General features: G+C 35.4%; 1 protein-coding gene across 1 annotated transcript; it reads right to left on the reverse strand.

The window, feature by feature from the left end:
- Nucleotides 1–1,760: 1,760 nt before the first annotated feature.
- On the reverse strand, nucleotides 1,761–21,643 carry LOC113695900 (4-alpha-glucanotransferase DPE2-like). Its single transcript, XM_072055688.1, has 24 exons — nucleotides 21,493–21,643; nucleotides 21,210–21,277; nucleotides 19,832–20,217; nucleotides 17,882–17,999; nucleotides 17,721–17,788; nucleotides 17,473–17,603; nucleotides 17,273–17,396; nucleotides 16,983–17,179; nucleotides 16,511–16,589; nucleotides 16,351–16,389; nucleotides 13,965–14,084; nucleotides 13,650–13,751; nucleotides 13,383–13,466; nucleotides 13,059–13,301; nucleotides 12,831–12,956; nucleotides 12,642–12,716; nucleotides 12,480–12,551; nucleotides 9,661–9,780; nucleotides 9,407–9,504; nucleotides 9,033–9,192; nucleotides 8,811–8,909; nucleotides 7,228–7,425; nucleotides 5,168–5,261; nucleotides 1,761–2,168 (listed from the first exon to the last, which is right to left on the reverse strand). The coding sequence occupies exons 3-24, from the start codon at nucleotides 20,189–20,191 to the stop codon at nucleotides 1,942–1,944; spliced, it is 2,934 nt and encodes a 977-aa protein (XP_071911789.1). The 5' UTR covers nucleotides 20,192–20,217; nucleotides 21,210–21,277; nucleotides 21,493–21,643; the 3' UTR covers nucleotides 1,761–1,941.
- Between the last annotated feature and the right edge of the window lie 846 nt (nucleotides 21,644–22,489).

Genomic DNA, 22,489 nt, shown 5'->3' on the forward strand with positions numbered 1-22,489 from the left:
TTTCACTTTACCACAATGTTGTTACAAACAACTGTACCACATTTCAATATAATCCTCGCTTGTTTACAATATGATATTTATTGCTACTATCCCCATTGAACACTAGCGGTATTGTCTCAAAAAATGTTCAAAGTGGATGAAAGCTGATTTTCTGCAGTAAATCGGGCCAATTTGATCTTATTTCATCTGAAATGGTTATTTGTTAGTTAATGATAGTTGTTGAAAGTTGGCAACTCATCAAACCTACACAAGAGATGCAACTTTTCAAATCTGAAATTTCGAAAATTTCTCCAACATTTTAAAGTGTCAAAATCGATAATGTCCTGTGGTAGAATATTTTACTCTACGGCAAATGGGCAAAAGCAAGATTTTCCTCCACCTCCATTTGCAGCGAACAAGAGATGAAAGTTGTGCAGAAAGTAGAGCAATATTCTAGTTCTATTAATAAAATATGGTTCTCTAGAGTGCTCGAGATTTCCTTGCTTTGCTAAAATTTTACTGAAGCTCTTTTGTCCTCTTCTTTTCTAGGTTTCCTGATCATTCTTGATCAGGATAGTCAAACCCTCTTGATTCATCAGAAGATCACGTCTTAATGGCAAAAAAATTAGATTCAGCTTCGAGATTACTTGAGATCATCTTTGCTTACATTATGCAGAATGATTTCTCTTCTTCCAATTCTTATGATTGACGAAACGTCGATGCCTGTATCATATCTTGGGCTTCAATCCCTTTCAAAATTGGAAGCAAATATGTTTCAGTTCACCTTTGGTTCTAAAACGGTGCTGGAAAGCTCATAGCAAAAGGTTCTTGTACACTGGGTCGACGGATACTCGTCTTTCATGAATGGAATAAGGGCTTGAAGATGATTAGAAAATTGTGACATTGTTTAACATGTTGTTCCACCTTGAAAGTTGCCAATATACAGGCTCTCTAAGTTGGGGAAAACAGCTAGATCTGTAATTCACAATGTTGTGGATGTAGCGGTACCGCGGATGGTTATTTTCAATTAGAACCTTTCAGAATTGATGTTGTTATCGTTATTGTATCATTGTTTCTAGTACTATCAAGTCTATCATATTCCTATTCTAAGGGAAGAGGGAATAAAATACTGCAATGTGGCGATGGTGAGAACTGTAACTCCAGTTCATAAACTTTTATATATGGCTGAAAATTTTTGAAATATTAATGTGGGATATTCTACTATAAACGAGGTAACAAACAAACCTAAGGCCCAACTTTGATACCATGATAAATAACTTAAACTTCCATCTCAAAATCAATTAACAATGAGTGAAATTTGCCCAACAACTTTTTATATATGGCTGGAAATCTTTGAAATATCAATGTGGGATATTCTACTAACAAGACCAAAGTGACTTCGTCACTTGAATAACCGTCACCATATTGTATTGTTCTAGCTTATACAACTACCTCATTTATGTTTAATCCATATAGACAACTTAGAATAACAACATCCAATTGGGAGACAAATCCTTAAGCAGCATCGGTTTCCTACCTTCTTAATTCGGCTTCTGGACCTGGTGAAGCGACAAAAAAAGCCTGGTCTTTTAAGTTTACTTATTTCTGAATAGTTTCATACTGTCTTTGTTCATCCAGAAGCTCAGGCCTAGAAATGCACAAGCTTATCTTCCACGAGGTAACATTTAAGTTTTTCAACAGAAGGCAACGAAAGCATATGCATATGCTAAAACCGTACTTAGCTTCTGCAGGATTGGTGCATAGTAGAAGTTTCTGCAAAGTAATATAATTCATCTATTCTGTTTTATTCTTTCAATGTAAACAACTTATTTATATACTATAATTATTATTTGATGAAAAGCAGCGAACATGACAGATACAGTAACATAGGCTCTTACCAACTGTGCAAAGACGATGTTGGTCGTGCAAAAGTTCAAGAATGTAATATAGGCAGGAAAACGTTCACAAGACTGCTACAGTTTCCTTCTTTGAAATCCCATTTGTCTGGGTTGTCTGGGGAACCTTTTCCAGCCCATTGGCAGCCTGCTGCTTTTCTGGAACTGTACCTTTCCCTTCAGACACTTCAGGCTCCTGTAATGGGTAGGATCTACCACTGCCACGCACGAGATCTTTTATAACTGTTATAAGATCTTTATCCTTCAGCAAGGACTCCAATGTTACATGTACACCTACGAAGAGCCAATAAGGGAACTAATTATAGCGACATGAAAATTTCATATAATCTTTCATTGAGGGCAAGTGAGATGCTGACACTGTCATTGAGAAAAGAAGAATCCCTCAAATAATGATCTTTGACATAGAAGGAAAACGAGCCAAATATACCTTCACACTCAAGCTTAATCTTGGATTTTTTATTACCTCAGAAAGGCTGACATGCATCAAATCCATTGCAACAATCTTTGTTCTTTTGGTCATGACTGATTATTAGTCACTTTCAGCAACCATATGGAGTACTCAGAGAACAAATTATGCTGTGATGTGTTTATTTCGTAGTCAGTTTTTTTTTTTTTTTTTGCTGTTCTTTTAATCAGTTCTTTCCTGTTACATTTAATTCAATTGATGAAAGAAAAATATTCACTAGAACAGTGGGACAAAGAAAGCAAACTTAAGCAATAGATACATCATCAGAAGTTTGGTCTCATTAACATCTACAGAGTAGATGAAAACTTCAGAAGCTAAAAGAAGGCTAAGAAAGATGAAAATTGCTCTTAACTACAGCTCGAACATATCATTCCTTGTACCTTTGAAGGCTTCTTTCAAAACATTTAAGATTGACTGGCAACCATTTGCTGCTTGCATGGTTGCCAATGACAGTGAAATTGATCTTAACCACATAAACTGACTGATGTATTGATGTTGCTTCACTCCGACAGCTATATATGAGATGAAGAGATGGAGCAATAACATGTTATTTATGCTGCCCCACATCCTATTTTTGTTCTTCTCCACATTCTTATCGGGTGATCAAGGAATTTGCCTTTGATTTTTCAATTGTTGATATTTCAATCTAGGAGATTTCTAACAGAAAAATTTGGTCACATAGATCTTAGCCAATTCGCGTCCCCACACATCGGCTGAAGTGGGCAATGAACAGGAGTTGACTGTTAAGAGATTTTAAGCTTCTTTATTACTTTTCTAACAGTTGAGTTTGGAATAAACTATTACTTGGATAAATTTAAGTTTTTAATTTTACTCACAGGAGAGATTAAGTTTCGTGTGACTACTGGTATGCATATAGTGCACATGACCAGTAAAAGATCTTTCTGTTTTTAATATACAGGAAAAGAAGGCAAAAGAGGTGAACTGACAAGAAGAATTCAGGTTCATTATAAGATCCAACCAGCACTCCAATTTACTGCAACCTTAGCACATATAAATGATAGGCTGAGGTGTTGATTTGGAGTTTAGCAGGAATAATTAGGCACTTCGGCTTGGTACTTAGCTGGAAATTTAATCTGCAATTCATGAATTGTGCCTGTTTCATGGAAACTGAAGCAGAACCAGTGATGTTATAGGAGATTAACTTTTTCATTGGTTTATGCAAAAGAAAACAATGAGCTGCCTTGGATGACAGCCATTTAGTCCTGATTTTAGAAAAAACTGTTCAGGACTAACTGTGTTTAACTATTTTACCCTCTATGTTTCTTGGTCTAAGTTGGCATAAAAACTTTACAAGCCTCAGATTTCTCCACTTTAATGCATTTGGATGGAAAGAAAATCAGGAGAATAGATATCCCAATCATGTCTCTGGGAGTTTTTCAGGGAGAGAGGAAATTATGGGTAAGAATTTTATACCCGTCAAACAACCACAATCTTTTCCTCCCATAAGTAGTATGATATAGGGAAAAAAAATGATATAACCTCACAGTTAATTTGAAAATAAAAAAATCATGCTTCAAACACAATTCAAAAAGATTAAAAAGAAGGGCACTTTAGGAAAAGGCAAAATATATTCCCCCCAGAACTCTCAGAATTTTTACAGAGAACTCTTCTCTTCTTCTCTCTCTTCATTAATGTTTTCCCTTCTTTTCTTGTCCTCCCTAAAACTAACAAACTAGCCTAATATAGACTTTTATAGCTCTTCATCCTCCTATTTCACTCCATTTATATATGTATTTTCTCTCTGCTAAAAATACCCAAGCACGAGAAAATGTTCTCAATTTTTTCCCTCTCCTTTGCTCTGCAAATCTTCCCACAAATACAAAATTCTAATGTTCTCTTAGGGCAAATGTGTAATCTAGAGCATAAAGGAACCAACACATGCATTTGGTACAGAGAGAGATCACCAGTAGGTTTTAGCAGTGCCCAGTCAACTGTAGTACTTTGGCCACCAGAGAATGCAATGACCGTTAACCGAAACAGAAGAAAGAAAAAAGAACAAAATGTCTTCTGAAGAAATTTATGTATGGTCATAAATGTCCTTCAAAGATTTATCTCATGGAACTGCCAAATTTAAGTGACATTCCCAGAATGTCAAAAATTAGACCGTTCAGGAGTTTAGCAGGGTCTTTGGAATCTGAAATATTTGAGGAGCCAAAAATTTAGATTAAGTAATAGTTTAATGGTCACAAGGTCTTGTTTGCCTTATCTTGACTATCTCCAAGCTTACAGTTATGTAACTGTGAAGACTACCATATTAACTTAAAAAAGATATTTCTTTTACAAGCATGCAGGCACAGGTCAATCTGACAATAGTATGAATTGGAAATTTAGCATGGTGTTCAGTATTATTCAGCCAAGGGATTTCACATGCATTTATTATTATTTCCCCATGATTGATCAATATCAGTTTAACGGAGTCAGTGAGTGGTAAGAAGATGTTTATAAATGGATTGGAACTGAAAAAATGAATAACTATGCATATCCCCTCAAATACACAGTGGACTTGATAATCACACATTATCTAAATTCTCTTCATTCCTTTTTTTCAATTCCTCTAGTTGGAAAATGCATGTTACACTAATTTGTTTCTTAAATTCTCTGGAGGATGGTCCTTTTATGCAATATAACCACAGAAGTCCTAGAACTAAATTTAGCAAGGCAAACTACTCTGATGCCATAAAATATACAGGAAATGCAAATATTTTAAATTGGGTAATTGCTTCTGTACCATAAAAAAGAATGACGACGACAAGCTACAAAAAGATGCCAAGGAGAATGCACTTACGATAGCGCCAATAGTGCTTTGGGTTTGTTGGATCATTGATTGTCTCCTCTACAGCAAGGCGAGTTGTGTATTCTTCTTTCAGGGCTAACAAATCCTGTAAAGGAAGAACCATGAATAGAGCATACAACATTATCAGGCGCATAAAACACTATGTTTTCATTCCATTTATTCCACCATGAAATATGAAACTTTAAGGGAAACTTATTTCTAAGTTGTATCTTTCTTGAAATGCTTCCCAGGTTAAATGTCATATTAGGGTTAGCATAATAATACCAGAAAAGATATGTTCCTTGCATAATAGATATAGAGGACAAAGTGAATGATGCCCATTATGTAACCGTAGAAGTCATATATGTTCTAATTGATTTTAATTTACTAGAACTGATCAGAACAAATAAATCAAAAAGAATCCGTTAATGTTATCTGTGCAAACATTTTTACTGAAACAAAACTGAATTTTGACAATGGACTTTGTTGAAGATATGTGATCTGATATTATGGAAATATTTGCTATTGTAAATATTAGGAAAGATTTGATTATTGTATCATATGATTATAGTATCATATATTAATTAGGTATCATATGATTATAGTATCATATATTAATTAGGTAGTAAATTGATTTAGATTAGCATGATTTTAGGATCTAAATTAGGTTACACTTGTGTATATATATTTGTATATTGTGTAGTCCAAAGAGATGAAGAAGAGTATTTTCTCTCCCTTTGTTTCTTAGTTTACATGGTATCAGAGCTTCAGGCTCTGTTATCAGTTTGTCTTTTGACGTGACCCTATTGAGTCACTTTTAGGTCTTTCTTGTGTGAATTATAATGGCAGATATGAAAGGTAGTAGTAGAGAGATGAAAACAGTAATTTCTGATGTTATTCCTACAACATAAAAAATTACTGAACACAAATTGAGTGGAAAAATTTTTTTGGATTGGAGTAAAACTATTCGGATATATCCACGCAGCATCGATAGAGATGATCATCTCACTGATGACCCACCCGTTGATAGGGAAGAAAAGAAGGTTTGGCTAAGGGAAGATGCAAAACTATTTTTCAAGTGGAGAGAACAAAGCATATCGAAATTGATTGCCACTTTGTTCGTGAAAAAAATCCAGCAAAACTTGATCTCAACCAGTCATGTGAGAACTGGAGAACAGTTAGCTGATATTTTCACTAAGCCTCTAAATGGTCCGAGAATTGATTACATTTGTGGCAAGATGGGCATGATTAACATCTATGCTCCATCTTGAGGGGGAGTGTTGAAGATATGTGATCTGATATTATGGAAATATTTGCTATTGTAAATATTAGGAAAGATTTGATTATAGTATCATATGATTATAGTATCATATATTAATTAGGTAGTAGATTGATTTAGATTAGCATGATTTTAGGATCTAAATTAGGTTATACTTGTGTATATATATTTGCATATTGTGTAGTCCAAAGAGATGAAGAAGAGTATTTTCTCTCCCTTTTTTTCTTAGTTTACAGACTTCAAATAGCAGTGCATGTGGATTGGCATTACATTTGGAAATCCAGTTGGTTCTGCTGTCAAACTCAACCAAACAACGCACTTGGAGTTGCATGAATACAGAACCATAACCAAATATAATTCCTAAACATCGTTCAGCTAGTATTCTAAGTGCTTGTTTCTTAGACTTGGCACAACATGCTTTGCAAAATTTCTTTATCAACAGCAGAATTCTAAAGCAGATCCTGCACCTTCATGGCTCTATGATATGTGTGTACTCATATTTCTACCTACACAAGATTTTGAATGTTTTCAAGCCCTTTTACGAAATGAATAAGCTTGAAACATTTGTGTCATACTTCTCAGCAGAATAGCAAAAAGATTTCTCCCACTCCTGTTATTAACTCACCAAAAGAAAAATTTACATCCAGAATGGATCTGACATGAATATAGATAGTCCAAATGTCATTATACACTTTATGGAGATTTTTGCAGTTTGTTTCAAGTCGTTGGCATAAGCAATGTAAGACAATTGTTTAAAATATGACCTGTATGGAATACACAGAGGAAAGCATACCTGGACAGGAAAAATTGACCACATTGAAGGAGCTTCAACATGCTGCTGTATAATAAAGTATGCAATTTCAGGAATGCATTGATCAGGTGGTGAATTATTGGATCCCAAAAAAGTCTGGAAAAAACGTCGTCTTCTTCCTTCGTCTTCTTCCCACCAAGCACGCAGGGTGGAACAATCATGGCATGATGGAGCACACACCTATGGCCAAGTATTCCAAAAAACTTGTTATCTAAACTTCCAGCAGAAGGAAACTGTACTATATGTTTGGGAAAGGAATTATTCTACTTATGAGCATTGTCAAATTCCACAACTTCTGAGAATGCTAACAGGGAAAAGAACTTAATGGACTTCCCTCCAAGAACAAAAAGAATCAGGTATATACAAAATCCAGTTCAGAAGCATCAGAGTCATTGCCTACACTATAATACAAAAATACGTGGCATTTTTCTATCGAACAAGAAAAATTTTGTCTGGAAGAATATGCACTTATTCCATACTAACACTACTATTAAAAGCTTGATGCATTCATTAGAAGGACCACATGGCCAATATTAAGACCAAGAGTGAGTGCCCTATAGAATCATTTCTTTCTGGTAGAGAATATCACCCATCCAAGCCTCCAAAGGCACAATGATACAGAACACAAACCAAAAAGATATTCCAGATAGCAAAACTACCCTGACCACCAACTACAACCTCCAGGTTCAGGGTAAACTCAGGAGAAAGCTTACCCTTTGTGCTCCCAATCAAACAAATGCAATAATAGGGCAAAGGAAGACAGGACATAAAAAAAATAGGCATCTCCAATGAGTCAAAATTCAATACATACAACAGAAATTTCAAATAAGATTCCACCCTGCACATTTTTTACAGTATTACCATATTAGCCAATATAGAGGAGCAAAGGCCAAAAAAAGGACAATCCAAAAAAGTTCCATATAAGACTTGAAATATCTTTCTTTTATCTAAATGACAATGGTAAGTACAGCATCTAACTAACATGCAGTTAAGTTTGAATATAAACGAATTGCAAGTACATTTTCTTTGCAAGACAGTTATTTATATAGAGTTTGGTGCAAAACAATTAAGTTGCAAATAAACTATGTTTACAGTTAATTCTCTTCCATTCTACTATTTGGTGTTCAAATCATCCACTCAGGATTTAAAGTGGTTACTGTTTCTCCTTTCCCTCTGATTCCAAGGTCAACTCATACATAAAAGCGCCAATTTTGTTCTCACATAGTTTGACGATTCTACTTCAGTTAATCCCAAATCAGATAGAATATCCAAAAAGTGTGCCACTTAAAAGGTAAGTCGATGAATTCAAAAGAAAACAACTTTAGTGGCCAAAAGTTGACCATTCAAATAGTTTAGAGGTCATTTAGGTAAGAGGTTACAAAAAGAGAAGCAAACTTTTTGCTCTTGTTCATAGTTTAAGTAAAAGAGAGAGAGAGGGGGGAGGGGGGGCTTTACCAAACAATAGTTTGCAGAAATTGTTTGAAAATGACAAAGTGATCTACGGAGGGTTGGCATTAATATAGACCAAGTAAGCTTCAAAGAGTGAAGACTCTAGCAGACCTTACCGTCATATAGGGATATTGTGACGGAATACCAAATTCAAGACCCGGTTCACTAGGCATGCGTTGAATGCGCAATCCTATTAAACCTAGCTCCTGCATGACCTGCATCAATAAGATTCACCAAAAATAACAAGAAAGTATTAGTCATGGTTCTGAAAGAAGCTTGATATAGGCTTAAGAGATTGAGGAATAAAGGTATATAGTTCAGGCAGGGACGCTTTGTACAGGATGGACACAAGAAGGAATTAGACCAAGATCCTCCCCACAAGCCAGCATATCTGATGAGTTCAACAGTACAGGCAGAGTCTTCATCGCGTTTTGACGCCAAAGACTTTCTTGCCGATGGAAGTAGTAATCATTATACAGCCTTCTAAGAGTATTTTTGCTGTAGCAACAATGCCCAAAGAGATACTATAGTGTTAGAATATTTGTATATAAGAGAACTGAAAAATCTCATCTTAATTTTCTCTCAAGGACTAGAAACAAAAGTGAAATAATAAGTTGAATGCCAATACTAAATTTACGAAACCAATTTCATACCTTTTCAAGGTCAGACAGCAATAAATCAAATATACCAAAAAGTATCAAATATTAGGTACCTATGCTCATCTAATTCACGGAAGTTTGATGTATCCTCCATACTGAAACGAGGATAGAATTTTTTTGGATCTTCTGGATCTCTAATGAGCACTATATCCTGCCGGATATATTGATAGAATTAAATTCAAGGGACAAGGATCTCTAAAGGAACAACAACGACAAGACATCATGGCCATTATTACATATAAGTATGAAATCAGGATTGAATAACTCAAAATGAAACTTCTGATATACTTCCAAACATTATGCTTACCCTCAGAAGATCAAATAGCTGGAGTCGAAGTTTCTCTTCACTCTCTAACATCGTGGACTTCTCCAAGCATGACTTCAACTTGGATGCAATCTTTTTCTCCGTATTGCAGTCTTCTTTGAACTATTTTAACAAAATGAAAAGTACATAAAACAGTAACATACCCATTTGTAAGGTTGTCTAAGGGTTTGCAAGGATACGATTTGTTTCAACATGGAGAAGATAATAACCATTGCGATCACATGAGAAATCATGTAACATAAAATCAAAAGAGCACTGAATTCCTCTCTCTTTTTGTTGAGTTGTTTTGGTTCTTGAAAAATTTACATGTGCAACACCAGTTATCCTCACTGGAGATCTTTTAAGTTTGAATATCAAGGCAAGTATTAGGGCACCATAAAGTGGGAGAAAGAAGCACATTGACAATCTCACCATTAGCAGACTAAATAGTTACAAATGCTTAACAATATTAAACTTGTACTTTGCACCAGTGCCCCATAAATCATAGCCTTAGTTTGGTTTTACAACTAAACTATTTTTCAAACATTTTGCACTTGAAACTATATAGTATGATCGAAATACTTCATCAAATATTTGGTCACCTATAATAGAAGCACCACCATCTCGAGCAAACTAACCATTTCTCACATGCTTAGTAAAAAACTTCCTCTATTTGCAATCAAGCTAAGCCTACCCACTTATATGCAATAAGTGTCCAAGAAACAACATATAAAACCCTAAAAATCTATCCATGGATCAATTAGCTCAAGTGGAAGGCAGAACACATGACCACACCCATGATCTGAGTTTCCAAAGGCAACCATACATTAGTTCACAAAGCCCCCTTGAATGCAACCTCCAGCTTCTATTCCAAGAAGCACCTTCCATTTTGGCTTGCTTTGACCTTTTCTAAATTGATATGCCTAGTTATTGTTGTTTCAGAACATCCTTTGAGGCCCTTAATTTTCCTGGTGTTTCTTGAGAAAAAAGACAGGTGCAGGCAGTGGAGGAAGGTCAGGCTAATGCTTAGAGACGGTAGTGGGGTTGCAGGAACAGAGAAAGATTTCAGTGAAAGTTAATTGCATGTCTTCATCAGTTATCATTTGTGGTCCATAGAGGCCTGACCACTCAGTAGACTAACTGAAGCAACAGACATATAGTTTGTAATGCAGTGAAAAGCTAAGAGTAAAAATTAATGAAACTTAGATAAGAGGCAAAATAAAACAGCAATTAGATTTGGTCAATCTTCTCATTTTTGCTGTAGCAACTGCATATCAAACACTTTGCAATTTGGTTCTTTTCAACGAAAAGAATAAAAACTAAAACAGATGAAACAAGAAGAGAAAAGAGCAGAAAATAAAAAATTTGATACCAATAGGGAATGGGACTATTATGTTACTCCAACTCTTTGTTTTACCCCAACGTACCCGTGTTGACATGAAATGACATTGGTACTGGTACGAGAATCATTTGGGATGCTTTGGAAATTTTTTGGGTACTTTGACCATTTTGTCTAGTGGACGTTGATAATGAAGAAGGAAGAGAGGCGGGAAGCGAAGTAGAAAACTTTAGGAATTGCATATGAGAATGAAAGGAGGCCAGTCTAAAATTCTAAATTTCCCTTATATATATGAAATCTCTAAAACTCCCAAGGAAAAAATCCCTGTTCGATGTACATAATTTGTATATTTGCTAGTATCTGCATAGTACCTACATACCAGTATCCGTCTCTTTAGAATTGTCCCGTATCCTACTTTTAGATGATTGACAAACTACACACTTTGACAAATACCCATATCTGACTCTCACACCTGAGTCAGATTAACATAAGGGACTAATACTTCATGCTGATATCTATATAATAAGTAGCATTAAATCTCTAGACTAAGGTCAAGTAACACAATTGACAACCACAGTAACTTCCAAGAGAATATACTAGTATTTACTAGCAATCTAATGAAAGTATATGAATGGAATTTAAGCATGCTACTGTCATATGTCATTGGGTTAACATAGCCCGATGTGGTTGCTCAAGAATAATTATTCATACGATCACATGGCCCGCAAAGATTATTAAGTCCAAGCATTTTTTAGGTCCTAAAGTCACCTGGGTGACAGGATCAAACAAACTATAATTTTAAAACAATATTCATCTTTAATAGAGTTCTTCAAGAAGACAAAATCATCATTACATAGGAGAAAGGGCCACAACAATATTTGCATTTAAAAACTTTTCAGGCATGGAATCTATTCCACATAAAACTCAGGTTTGAAGACATTCTGTGGCAGCATTCAATGCTATCTTAAGATTAAATTCCTGTAAACCCCCAGAAAAAGGACCACAAAGGTGAAATGGGAAAGGTCTTCCAATCATTCCATGTATAATTCATCAAAAATCCATCCAAATTTGAGGGGTTCTATTGCTCTTCTTTCTGCGGGTAAACACCATAGGAGTGCTCAAAAGACCAAAGAAAGACTATTGTAATTTCTCCAGTGAGTAGATTGATAAGAAGCTTTCGATAGGAAAGAGAGTGAACTTGTTTGTTTGAAATCTATATCTACATATTTCTATGTTCCTTGTTACAATTTGGATCAAACAAAGATGAAATCAAATAGGAACAAACTGTTTTAAGAGCAGTATTATATAATAGAACTCCAGTTTAAGAGTCGCTCCTATAAACTTGTTAGCCATGATTAATTCTAAGATCTTTATCAGGCACTATCATTGGGATTAAAGAAGCTACAAGTCAATTAAAAGCCAGTTGTGAACAATGCTAGTTGAAAATGTAAAACAGATATTAGTGCTTAATATGGATTGTAACCTCATAAACATCTTTCTGAGATTCCTTCATAAAGATAGAAGCTACAAAGGCCCAAGAAGCTCCAAATTTGTTCTGAAAGAGCATAAGCAGAAAAAAAGTACAAATTGATTAGGAAAATTATGTAGTTTACTTTGTTATTAAGAATTATGAATTGATGTATACCTCTAATAACTCTCGCCTAATACAAGGACGGGTCAAGCGATCAAAGTCCCATATTCCTTCCTTTTCAAGCTCTTCCTGAGAAAAATTAATTAACATATAAAAGACAGGATAAACAATTATCTCCATGGCCTGACTGCTGCCCTTCAGCCATAAAACAAAACAAATTTGCTATTTCAAAACCCCAGCTACCTGGCTTAAAGGAATAGATGGTCGGAATTTTCCACAGAGACCAGTCATAGCATGATCTGGCAGTTCCCATATTCTAAAGAAACCCAAAATATGATCAATCCTGTAAGCTGTGAAGTATTTTGCCATCTGCATATTTCAACAAAGTATTTGAGGAAATTAGCCATGACAAAAGAATACTAGTTTGCAAAGGAGGGCTGAATGCCTGAAACAAATGTGCTCGAGGAGAACCTGCATCAGACGAGCACGCCACCAAGCATAGTTGTCTTTAGACATTTCTTCCCAGTTATAAGTCGGAAATCCCCAATTTTGCCCATTTTTATCAAAATAATCTGGAGGAGCCCCAGTAGAGGTGTTCATGCGAAACAAATTTGGATACACCCATGTATCCACACTATTCCTGTCAACACCAATTGGGAGGTCGCCTTTAAGAATGACTCCTTTCGTTCTGGCATATTCTGCAGCTTCTGACAACTGTAATTATCAAAAATACATGGTCATATACAAGATGGATTTTAAATGGTAAAATCACTATCCAAAACCAAATCTACTCACTTGTATGTGTAAATGGAATTGGATATAGTAGCGGAAGCAGATTATTTCATAGTGCAAGCTGTCTTTGGAAACAAGCTTCTCAAGCTGAAGAAACAAGAATTCAACTGTTACGAGGCAAACATGAAAAGAAACAGAAGCTTTTGCTATATAGCAGATATCAATTGCTATATGTAGCTCAATTTATGCTTTTGTGTAAAAGTACACGTGGAGGATTTTATAGGCTTAATTGGAGGAAGAAGAACAAGAACCAGAAGCGTAAAAAAGCACCTTGGCCTCCGAAAACTGAGCATAGCATCCCCATTGGCTGCGCTCTGATGTCTCAAAGAAGTCACGCAGAAAACAGAAAGCTGCGTAGGGTTTTAACCAATCCTGGTGCCAATCAAGTAAAAGAGAAAGGAGAGTCAGGTTGAAGAATTGCAATTGTGTCAAACAGGTAATCCCTCCGAACAAGCTTAAATTATATATGAGAATGGAGCTAGCACTTGTCCATTCTTGATACGAGAACAGGGGTGCTTTTAAACAATTCTCTTATATTTATGCAACTAGTAAAACTGCAGATTAAAAATGTAATCAGATGATCACCTTATTTTCAGCAAAAAAATTCTGGAAAGAACTTGAATTAAGAATCATATCCTTCTCCAGAGAAAAAACTTTCTTAGCAATAGATAGCTTTGCAGCCATGGTAGCTTCATAATCTACATCCTGTAATGACAGAGAGCAAAAGAAGAGATTACAGATTCATCTTATAAGTGTATAGATTACCTCGGCATGGCCTAAATTTCTCTGGGTAAAACCTTTACATGATCCCCAAATCCACAATGTGAATCTCCAGATCATGACATTTTTAGTATCAGATCCTACCAAGTCAGGATCTGTTAAATACTAAGATTAAATTTTCTTTGCTTAATACTTTTTGTGTTTGTGAGGAACCAAAGTTAGCAAATTATCCCTAGGCTAATAAACCTGAATGCTTAAGCATTTTATGGTGTATTCATTTTCAGTTGGACCTAATTGATTGAGTTGTTATTCTAAGCACAATATTCCATCCGCACTCTAAGAGCCTTGCTCCATGCAAATTAAATATGAAACCAGGATAGCCCTTAGCCGTAAATATTTACATTTTGACAGCCAAACTCCCTAAAAAGAAACTGAAGGGATTCTTGCAACATTATATATCACTGACAATATATCTTTTTCTAATTACCTTTTTATATTTTATCATCATTGACAATATACAGAACATGGCAATAAGATGCCAGCCATAAATAAGAGATCTGAAAGTTAGTAGGTCTGACATCTGTAAAAAACACTTTTACCACAAGGAAAGACACAAGAACATGAGCATAATGAACACATTAGCTTTGGTGCTGCGTGAACTTATGCTTTCCTTCCTGAAAACAAGTTTATTAGTTATAAAGTTTTTCTCCTTTCAAAGTTAATGGAACAATGCAACATCAGATTCAATTAGAAATGGATTTTCAACCATGCAAGTACCATTACCAAACAATGTAAACGATCTTAGAGTCTCGTCTGAAAGTATTAAGATCCAAAACAGTCAAGTCATCCAACCAAACTTGTTTTGATCAATTTATAGCTAAGTTCACTACCTTGTCAGGGCAAAACTAGCCTAAGCACTATGGATTTGTAGGGATCATGTCATATATGATAGTTACTATACTGGCCAAGAGATGCTGATGAGCAATTTGACAAACGTTATTGTCTTCACCTTTTGTTTGTTGTTTCAAAATCATGAACACAAAAATAAACATATTTTATGAATGTTCTGCATCAACCTAAGACATCACAAAAGGAACGAGTCACTGTAGTTTAATGCACTCTGGTGCTGAAAACTCATTAGGAGCAGGTTAGTGCTATATGCATGAAATGATCTTTCCACTCTCATTGAGACTCACTGCTACCCCTCCCTATGTCACCCTTCCCCAACCCAAGAGCCCATGTAAAGCCCACTCCCCCTCTCTCCCAGCACACCCTCCTCCTCCCACTTGACTCCCCCTCTCCCTCTTGGTCTTCAAACAGCCCCCTCCCGCTCTTTCTCTCCTCACCGTAGTCCACTGACTTTTCAAGACCCAGGTCAACCTTTACACCCTATAGCCGACCACCTCCTGGACGAAATCAATTTACATTCAGCTCACTTTTGGACAAAATCATTGAGAACTTTGCTCCGGGAGCAATCTACTCACAGATTCCTTAGCTCCAGGTGGTGATGGTGTTTACATTCTTGACAACAGTTTGGTTGATGCGTGCTTGGTTGTGTTTGTGCTAGAGTAGTGTGCATCTCTCCCTGCTGCCATGAGAAGTCTGTGGTGGCTATGCACAGAAGGAAGCGAGAGAGAGAGAGAGAGAGAGAGAGAGAGAGAAGAGATCTGCTGCCTGCTGGCAGAGTTGTCACAAAAGGAAGGTGAAAGCAACTGAGATGTGAAAGAATCAAAATGGGAAGAAATAAAAATAAAGAAAGATAAAGATAATGATACAAATATAATTTTGTTAAACAAAATTTATTGCTTATCTGATTCATTTAACTTTGTTGTAAAGAAATAACATAAATCATGCACTAATACAATCTGTTTTACTTTTCACCGACAAGTTGAAACCACAAACAGTCATCAAAATGCCACTTATAGAGCAGCACAAAGCTTATATGTCAAACGTGATTTGTGATTCAAGTGTTTACATAGTAAATGATGAGTTCTAGGGCTTAGCTAACAAATGCGCTGAAGTTCAAACAAACATAATTTTATGAATCAGGTAAATAAAACTTTAGCACTAAATAGTGCAAAGAGAAAGGAAAAAGTTTATGTGATTTATTTAGTAATTGGAGTCCACGAAATTAGGCTTTTGCTAACTTGGATTGACTGGAAATGATTCTTATGCTGCCAATTTTGATGCAAGATCTTGAAAGAATTCTAAATAATAATATGGAGAAAAGAACAAAAGATGAGACAAAAACCTTTAGATCAAGCTGCGATCTTGCCTTCTCTATCTCTTGCTGTGAAATTCAATAAAAGAATATAAAAAATCAAGTTAAAGAGCTACATCCATAGGGCCAGCAATTACTATGCACAAAATTTAGTGGTATATCCAATAAGAAGAATCATTACTATCAGCACCTTGATTTCCTCTGGAATTTTATCAGAAAGTGCCTGCACTCTTAAGTACAACGGATGCAGCGCAAATACTGAGAGAGAGCTGCATAACCAAAGTAACAAGGAAAGAGATTATGTGACTAACAGTTTGATCCATAACAAACTTTTCATTTACACTAAGTCATGTAATTAGTACAGGTCACCCAAACAAGCAATCTTTTCTTACATCTCCAAGGCCAGGAAAAAATCAAACATAAAAAATGAAAGGACAATTGCATCGTGATTACTTTTCATCTTGACCTAAGGTCATTAGCATATTGTTGCCCCAGCTAAACATGTAATGTTCAAATTTTGTAGATTCACCAAGAAATTATATCTTCAAAAGTTAAAGATTTGAAAAAGATACAGAGAAAATGTGTCAGAACAGAAGACTGAAGATATGCCACTATATCAGCTCTAAACCACATCATATGGCAAGAAATACAATTGATCTCACCTGTATGGATATGAATCCCACCACATTCCATGCACTGATGTATCATTAATTGGCAAAAGCTGCACCAAATGGAACCCAGACTCAACTGCCCAATCTACTAGTAACTTGAGATCCAGGAACTCGCCCACTCCTAAATCTTCCTCAGATCGGACAGAGAACATAGGAATTGCAACACCAGCTCCACGCCAAGGCATTTCCTAAGACAACAAAAGAATTAGTTGTCTGATCATTTGTTGTTGCTTCATAATCAGGAAAAGTGTAGAAAGAGTTAGTTTCTTGCAATCGCTTACTCGCATCAAGCCATCCGAACAAACAATGTACTTTGGTTGACCACGTGAGAAATCAACAGTAATCTCTCGATTTGATCCAATTTCTACAGATAATTTCCCTGTCTTGCCATGTTTAACGTATCTGTATGTGAACGGAAGTTAAGGCTTAAAGGGGAGAGAGAGAGAGAGAGTAATATGTAGAATAAAGTCATTTAAAAGGATATTTTAGAGGGAAGTCATCCTTTTGCATTACACAATCCCCTTGCCAAACTGATTCTCCAGCATAATTAAGCTTAAGTCCTCCCTGAGCCTTCCACTGTCCCAGCTTCAAAGGACTACCAAGTACATAAATCTGCGGGAGAAATTTTGAATTCATATAAGAAACACTCAGAACAAAACAATTGACAATTTGGGAGGAAACGCGTTCTTAGTATTAAAAAAATCACATGTCAAAAATCAAAAAACATACCGATGTTCCTTCTTCTATGTTGGGACAGCAGATTCTGAACTGCACAATAACTGAATCTGCTGAGAAAGCTGATCCACATAAAAATGGTGTTAAAGATACCACAGAAGTTTCAAAATGAATTTTGATATCTGAAGGACAAAGCTATGTCAAACTCAGGATACCTTCCTCATCCAACTCTCTCTGATTTACTCCAAGAGGTCTCTCAATGTCCAAACTCCAGCTTCGTTGAAAAATAACATTCTTAAATGCACTGCTGAAAGGTAGAGCATCAGACCCGGTCTGCATAATGGATGTTACCATGTCAAGATTTCAAGACTTAGAAAACCAAATTTATTTCAACAAATATTACTTTTCAATAAGAAGAATCCCAACGGAAAATTAGTTAGCAAAAAGTGCAGGAACCCAGTCTTTATTAACTCATTCAAGAACTTTAGGGGAACAAATGTGCAACAATCTATTATGACTCCCGAGACACATGACCCAGGAGTAACAAGATTTCTTAGGATAAGTCAGTTAAGCCTCCTTCAGATACATGCTAAAAAGGCCCGAGGAACGAAGCACTGAAGAAACAAATCAAAAACCAAGTTCAATGTGTGGCAGATACAAAGTCACATGCAGATGGAGGAAACACAAAGCTGATACCATGTCAAACGAACATTAGCATCTAACAAAAAACTTTTGGTAACCGATTAGTGGTGCAAGATCTCTATTTACTTGCTCACAAAGTTTTGCAGACTTAATATGAGAAAGAATTTAACAAACTTAGAAAGGTATTTTATGTTGTTCTTCATTGGTCTAATCTCCAAAAGTCAGTTTGAGTGACTATAAGAGTATTCAGGACTGACTTCCAAAACAACATTCTTTTCAAGTGGAAAACAAGGAGTAACTGGATTTGTATTTTACAAATAAATAAATAATTAAATAAAAGGAGTTACTGGATAGAAGCGAAATACTAATCCAATAGCATTAGCTTCTATAGAAAGCCAAATCTTGGTGGTATTATTCTATGTGCAAGGAAGGTAGGCAGGCTCTTAATTTTTCTCATGAATGCCTGTTTGATGACTTTTAAAGTTGAACAAAGTGTTTCACTCTGAATTAAGTCAGCTCAACAAGAAAGATGATAAGGAAAATAGGAATGAAAACGTGGTAACTTTAACAGAAAGTCCAGAAAAGTGTTAACAAAGCTGAAATCCCAAGCACCAGAAACTATATAATGATTTTCAAAGGTAAAGACATAAAGTTGTAAAATTAATTCCCTCCTGTCTGTCCTCATATCTTTAACAAGCTATTTCTCATAATAAACAGAAGGTTGCCTATTTATCTGTCATTTTAGCAATTATTTCTGATATAGACCTGTCTATTATTTTCATATGACCATGCAAAACCAGAGATGTCCCATGATGTTAACAGTTAATCTATAACGCCACCACATATTACGGCTTAGGTTTCTATCAACAAGTAAACATATCAGCAATTCAAGCATTTACTAGTAATTCTTTTGCTAAACCAAATTAATTTTACTTGAATATTTGTATAGTCTTATACATCATTCATAAATATGTAGAGGCCCTTTGAAACATATTTAGAATGAAAAGAGAAGGATCTATTCATATATATAAAGAGTTGGGAGAAAATGGTGTAATCTCTGTCATTTTATTGACAAATCAAAGAATATAATCCCTGTACACATTGTAACTTCCACCTCAAATAAATATTCTCTATAACAGTGAAACTGAACTGGCAGTAATACACTCCACATTGGAACACTTGTATGGCACAGGAGTTGTCAAATGACATTTAGACGGCTCAGACTTTGAACGAATTGGCATCATACACAATGACTTGCAAAAGAGTTTACAAAAGTCTCCCTGCAACATGTTACCAGTAAGGTCCATGTTCAGCATATATGTTGTTCACTTTTGATACCAGAGAAATTTACTCCCATTACAAATGGGAAGAATGTTTAGAATTTAATAAGTAAATATCATTTTGTTGCACATACACCATAAGATATAGTCTACTTTTAAGAGGGACATATCCAATTAATGTAATGGGAAACATATCCAAAAATAACAAAAGGAATAAATTTCCCAGTTTTCACATATACAGACCTGCCATAGATCATGAAGCTCAACCAAATGTCCACTTTGAACACCTTCAGGTAGCAAAAGCTTCCTTTTGTTCCCAACCTCCCATCTCAAGACATTTCTCTCATCATCCACCACATAATAGTTGTACTCACATCTGAAGTCAGCAGGAACAGGTATACCCCCAGACCATATGAGTTCCCCATCTTGGTTATATGGACTCAATAACAGACCTTTCTTCACATTCCATGCACCAAGAATTGGCTCAGAACCACACACCAAAAGATGCTGTCCCCACTTAGTATAGTAAGGTATTCTGAAGCTCACTGTGACAGACTTCAGATTCTTGGTCTGGGTAAGCAAACCCAAATTCAAATTCACCATAGTTTCTCTAGAACTTCAGTTGCACCCTGGTCAAATTTATCAAGAAACTAATAAAACCAATCTTACAATTCTCAACCCTTCAGATTAAAAGAGAATCAATATAATTTGTGGAACCCTCTAAATCATGACCCTCACTTGATGACTTCTAATTCACGTAGTTTAGCTTACAAACTAATAATGACAGATGGATTTTTTTTCCCAATGCCGCAGCTCCGAAATGTATTACACTAAATTACTCAAAGATAGATAATTTTACACCGAACCAAAATAAACCCACCATAGAAATTTCGTTCATTTGATGCACAAAGTATCAAAAAGTTAACCTTTCTAATACAAAATCTCAGAAAAAAAAAAAACTGCAAGAACAGCGGGAAAAAGGTAAGAGCGATTTTTAGCACATCCAAGATTCCATTTCTATGAGGATTGATTTAAGCACTGATTACACTCCCTTAATACATCAACATTACCGAAAACCAATCCGAACCCAGTTCAGTGAAGCATCAAGTTAACACATCATACAGTGGAAATGCGCAACCCTGCAGTAATCATAATAGATTGACCATTTTATAGCACATCCAAGATTCCATTTCTATGAGGATTGATTTAAGCACTGATTACACTCCCTTAATACATCAACATTACCGAAAATCAATCCGAACCCAGTTCAGTGAAGCATCAAGTTAACACATCATACAGTGGAAATGCACAACCCTGCAGTAATCATAATAGATTGACCATTTTATAATAAAACTGCAACAAGTAGACAATTAAATTTAAAATATTCATAGAATTGATTCACAAGGTACTCAAAAATTGATCTTTTTACACAAAACTAGACTAATAAACATAAGTAATCTCCAATAAGCCCACAAAGTACGGAAAAAGACTGGATTTTTGGCGCAACAAAAGATGGAATTCCAAGACTATGAACTCAAGAACTGACCAGAATCTATCAATACATCAACCATCAGTGAAAAACAATCAAAACCCATTTCACTATACAATCAAATTGGCAGACCTTCGTGTCAATTGAAGTCCGGTTCAATGAGCTTCAAACCTTCAAAGAAAATGACCGATAATGTTGTTCTGCAAAGAGGAGAAGAACACATATAAGTGCCAAGTAGAATATAGAACGTGGGCTGTGCTTGTTCTTTCCTTCTAAATACATGCCAAAAAAGGGAGAAAGAAACAAGTTTGGTTTATGTCATGCTACATGTTTGTGCGCGTGTCACATTCAAGAATCAGTAGATTTTTATTATGCGAGAAAAAGTGAGAAATCAGAAGAGGAAGCTGTGAGATACCTTCTCTATGAGATATTTTTTCAAGTGGTGAAAGGCGTCTTTTAGTGGGAAGAAAGGAAGCAGCAGAGAATTGCAAATAGGAAACGGGAAATTGCATTGATTGCTTAGCTCTGCAATCACGAGCGTGTGACAGTTGGGAGACAGAGTTTTAGGCTCCTCGTAGTCAGTGAAATAATGCAGTTGGGAGTAATCCACTTTGCACCCCTATAACTTTTGTTATCTTGGACTTTGTACCCCAAACAAATAATTTCGGAAACTTTGTACCCTTTTCTTTAAATTTTTTTTTTTGGATCAATCACTGCAAGAAACTTTATATCCTTTTTTTACCTTTTTTTTTTGGATATTGTGATTTGTTTGGAGGGAATGGTGATGATCCAAAGCCGAAAGGAAGGGGATGAAGACATAAAAACTAAATTTGTTAGGAAGGAAAAAAAATTAACTTTCTAAATGAAATATCAAGAAGGGAAAAATTATTTCTAAATGAAATATTAAGTTTTAAGTACATATTAATTTGATATAATCATTAAGGTAGAACGGTTAATTAAACCCCTAGAGGATTAATTATGTTTCAAAAAGTAATATAAATAATTTCTATGATTTTGAAGCAGTCATTTAGACTATATTAATGTTTACTCCAAGTGATGATAATGTTATAAATTCATCAAAAGTGAATGTTTTTTAAAGAACTATTATCTTTGCAATATTCCAACAAAATGTTTGCCATTTGATGTAGGAGTGGACAAAATTATCCGCTAACCCGAAAATCCACCGTATCTAATCCAATCAGATCTGAAAATTAAGATACTCGATCTATATTATTTAATCGAGTCAAAAGAGGGTTGGGTACCGGCTAAAATGCGGGGCAGGTTAGGGTTACATAATTAAAAATCCGCGAGTATCCGACCCACCCCACATATATATATATATTTTATTTTTATATGCATACTATAAAATAATATTTTTTAGAACTAAATAAGTAATTTCTATAAATATGAGA

Source organism: Coffea arabica, chromosome 6e, assembly GCF_036785885.1.
Source record: "Coffea arabica cultivar ET-39 chromosome 6e, Coffea Arabica ET-39 HiFi, whole genome shotgun sequence".
Taxonomy (NCBI): Eukaryota; Viridiplantae; Streptophyta; class Magnoliopsida; order Gentianales; family Rubiaceae; genus Coffea; species Coffea arabica.

Excerpts from the sequence above, each read along its gene's own strand:
- LOC113695900 (XM_072055688.1), bottom strand. The coding sequence starts at position 20,191 with ATGGTGAATTTGAATTTGGGTTTGCTTACCCAGACCAAGAATCTGAAG. Across the intron at positions 17,604-17,720 it reads ACATAGAAGAAGGAACATCG|ATTTATGTACTTGGTAGTCC; the intron begins GTATGTTTTTTG and ends TTTCTCCCGCAG. Across the intron at positions 12,957-13,058 it reads GGCGTGCTCGTCTGATGCAG|ATGGCAAAATACTTCACAGC; the intron begins GTTCTCCTCGAG and ends TGAAATATGCAG.